Source organism: Corvus brachyrhynchos, unplaced genomic scaffold, assembly GCF_000691975.1.
Source record: "Corvus brachyrhynchos isolate BGI_N302 unplaced genomic scaffold, ASM69197v1 scaffold53, whole genome shotgun sequence".
NCBI classification, from domain to species: domain Eukaryota; kingdom Metazoa; phylum Chordata; class Aves; order Passeriformes; family Corvidae; genus Corvus; species Corvus brachyrhynchos.
In genome coordinates, this window is record NW_008237681.1 from 3364994 (window position 1) to 3368433 (window position 3440).

The window sequence follows — 3440 nt, forward strand, 5'->3', positions numbered from 1 at the left end:
CCGTGATTCTTGGGGTGGTAGTTATAGACCATCTACAACTACATCAACGTTCAGCTTTTCTTGAGGAGGAGGGCAACTCACCAGCAGATTGAAGCTGAATGTCTGCTCAGTTTATTAGCAAATGGCTGAGAGAAAAACAAAAGAGCCTGGAAAACACTGAGCAATGCAGTGGTGGGTGTGGAGGCCCTGTGGTGTCACCTTGACTGCTTTAGATTTCATGACGATTGAATTAGGGTGGAGTGTGATGGGATTGGGTCTCCTTGTATGTTTATAGTGACCCTGTTGTAATGTATCTTCTTTAAGATAAGATCTTCTTTAAACATAAGAGGCAAGGAGAGAGGGGAGAGGGCAGGCAAGCACTGTATATAGCATCTGTAACGTTTAATTATATGAGACAGGGATTTTCCAATATGCCTTGCAACACAAAGAACATTCAGCTATCAGCATCACACTATGTATTTTCTAAATCACAACACCCACACATTTCCTTAGCCAAGTAGAAGTTTTCCCTCCATGGCTGCATATCTAAAATTAGCCTGAAGGTCAAATCTGAATAGAAATACCCTTACCATTGAATGTGCTGGGAACGATTGGTGCAATGGGCTCAATTTTCCCATTGAAAACCTTCATTTATTTTTTTAAATAACAGTTACTTTTACAGTCAAAGAGCCTGGAGAAAGGCAAAATGAGGCCTGCTGTATAAAATCAACATCAATATTCTGCTTTCACTGCAAGGCTATTTTTATAGCCAACTATTTTAAATGTAACAAGATGGATATAGTGAAGCCACAGTGTAAAAGATGCAGCAAGAGGCTTCTGAATAGCAAGGCTGCGCACAGACAGGTGAAAGAAAGGCCTTGAAATTTGGAAGATGTTTGTATTTGAAGACAGACACAATGAAGAGTTCTAAGTTAAGGAATGCATTGATGAGAAGTGAATAGTTCAGGTCTAAAAATAGTTTTTTAACCTGCAGTTGTATTATGTGAGGACTAAGCAGCCTATGCTGCATAAATGCAAAAGCACCGTCTTGCAAGAAGTGCATTTATCAGCCACAGTGTTTTATTGAGTGCTTTAATAATACAAGTGTACATCAACTGATCCACAGTCAAAAGTGGCAGGTCCCTAAGAAATTTACAAGCACTTTTTTTTGTTTTTTAAGTAAATCAAAATACATATTAATTTGTTCAATGCAATAGCCTTTTGTGTGGGAAACAGAAGGCTAGTGATAAACACAGTCTTAGTAATGCACAGTGATTCTTGATTTTAAGCTTTTATACAAAACTTGTTCCCAGTAGCATGCACCCACCATTAAAGACTTCAGTACAAAAAAATAACCCTAAACACTACATTTAAGTAGAAACGAGATATAATTCTGAATTTGTTTGTTTTCCCCAAAACCACATGAAAGAAAAAAAAACCAACCCCACACATTAATACAAAGCTTTGTGATAAAGCTCTATACTATTACAGATCCAACATTCTTTGCACTGATAACCAAAATTCCCTGTCTACATTTGAGGGAAACAACTTTCAAGTTAACAGAACAAAAAAAACCCAGAACAAATAAAAATAAAAATAAAACAAACAAACAAAAAGAAGTAAGGACAACCTTTTGTCACAAAATGGTTCAAAATTTAATAAAAAATAAGAATGAAGGGAAGGGCTATTGATGCACTTAGTGAATGTGCTTGCACAGGTCCAGCAAATCCTAGAGGAGGTTCCTATGTGGCGTATCTCTTGGTCCACTGTCTGGCCATTCTGTCGTGCTCTGCTCTGTTAGTCATGTACTGAGTGGCAATGCTTCCAACCAGGGGGTCAGCTGAAAAGGAAACACAAACTGTGAAACACGCGTCAGCCTTGGGAGGATGAAAAAAGCTATTTTCAGATCCACATTCCTTCAGTTCTCTTAGGTCTAAATGCAACAAGGTGCCTACATATAAGAGCCTTGCTTTCAAAGCATGGATGGAAGAAGAGCAGGGGGAAATGGATAGTAGTTAGCTATACATGCCTGGTAAAGATATAACTGAAACAATTTTCCAAAGTTCTACATCACAAAAAAATGGTCCAATAATTTTATTTTGAGCTAAAATTCACCTTCAGGTGATGTAATTTATTTATGGTATTAGACTCCCACAAGTATATATATTCTCACCTAAGAAGAGGATGAGATCTAATTCTATTATCAGGTTCAATGTTGGTTTTTTTTTTTTTTAATACTTTTAGTTTCAAAGCATAAAGAAATATAAGGAATTAGGGCAGTAAGTACTATTTTGAATGCAACAGAAGTTAATTCCAAATTTTGGGAATTGTTATTTAATTTATGGGATCTTTCTGAGCATTCATATGGCCAGAATGCTGCATGATATGACCTGGATCTATGAATTACTTCACAAATAATTAATCCAAACCAATCAGTCCCCTGAGAAAAACAATCCAAGACAAGACATTCCCATAAGTGACTGTATTTCATCAACATTTTTCTCTTTCAGACAACATTTTCCTATTCTCACTTTAAGCAGACAAAATGTAAAGAGTTTTTCCCTCTTTTGAGGGAAACCCATACTCTTGATATTTCTGCTGCAACTTTCTGAGATTGTACCATACAAGTCCAGAGGCACGGATCCCACACTTTTCCCCGACTTAGGACAGATGAATACGACTTCTTGTGAAAGCCAGGTAATGATCATCTTTTATTTGTCTGAAGATGGTGCCATTGAACAATATGAACATCAGCTTTGCCGGTACAGTTGTAATCTGAGGGTGGTGCTTGCACTATTAACCACTGGAATTCTCAGGACAAGATGTCAGGCCTTCTGTCAAGCAGATTAAATCTGGGCTTTTTTGTTTGGTTTTTGATGATAAGAGTTTATGATAGGGGAAGTACATTGGCTTAGCCAAAACATCGAGTGACTGACTGCCAACCTCAGTGAATAATAGTGAGTAATATCTCATGAAAGAAATTCTTTTGCTTTCCATGCAAAACCTGCATTTTCAGGAAGAGCCTGTGATTTGAATGTTAAGTTTGCACCTTCTAAATTAGTAACACAAGTTACCACTGTGACTGTAGTGTACTATGTCCCTATAGTCTCAGTCCTGCAAACACTTACTGCATGTGCTTACCTTTAATATCTTGATATATCCAGAGGAGGTCACTGAGGCCTGGACTTGATTATTTTTACATGCATGAGTGTAAAAGAAGCATATCTGGTCTAAGATAGATTTTAGAAGTTGTAGACTAGAAAGTATATCCCCTTTAACTCCTCAGCCAAGGAGAAAAACTGTGTAGGGGATTACCTGAGGGATTTTGTCCTGTGCAAATAGGAGGCTAACAATCTACAGGCACTTAAGTAGCAAGAAGTTATTCGTGGCTGGAATGAGATTTGAGAAGCACTGCAGGGTAAATGGGGAACCTGGGCAATGGGAAAGGGCAACATTTCTCT

General features: G+C 37.7%; 1 protein-coding gene across 1 annotated transcript in view; it reads right to left on the reverse strand.

Annotated features, from left to right (window-relative positions):
- Positions 1-1037: 1037 nt before the first annotated feature.
- The window catches only part of LOC103614118 (ubiquitin-conjugating enzyme E2 E2), a 205495-nt gene continuing 203092 nt past the window's right edge, over positions 1038-3440 (reverse strand). Inside the window, 1 exon segment of the mRNA XM_008631994.2 lies at positions 1038-1819. Within this exon segment, the coding sequence (XP_008630216.1) occupies positions 1722-1819 (98 nt within the window). The 3' untranslated portion in view covers positions 1038-1721.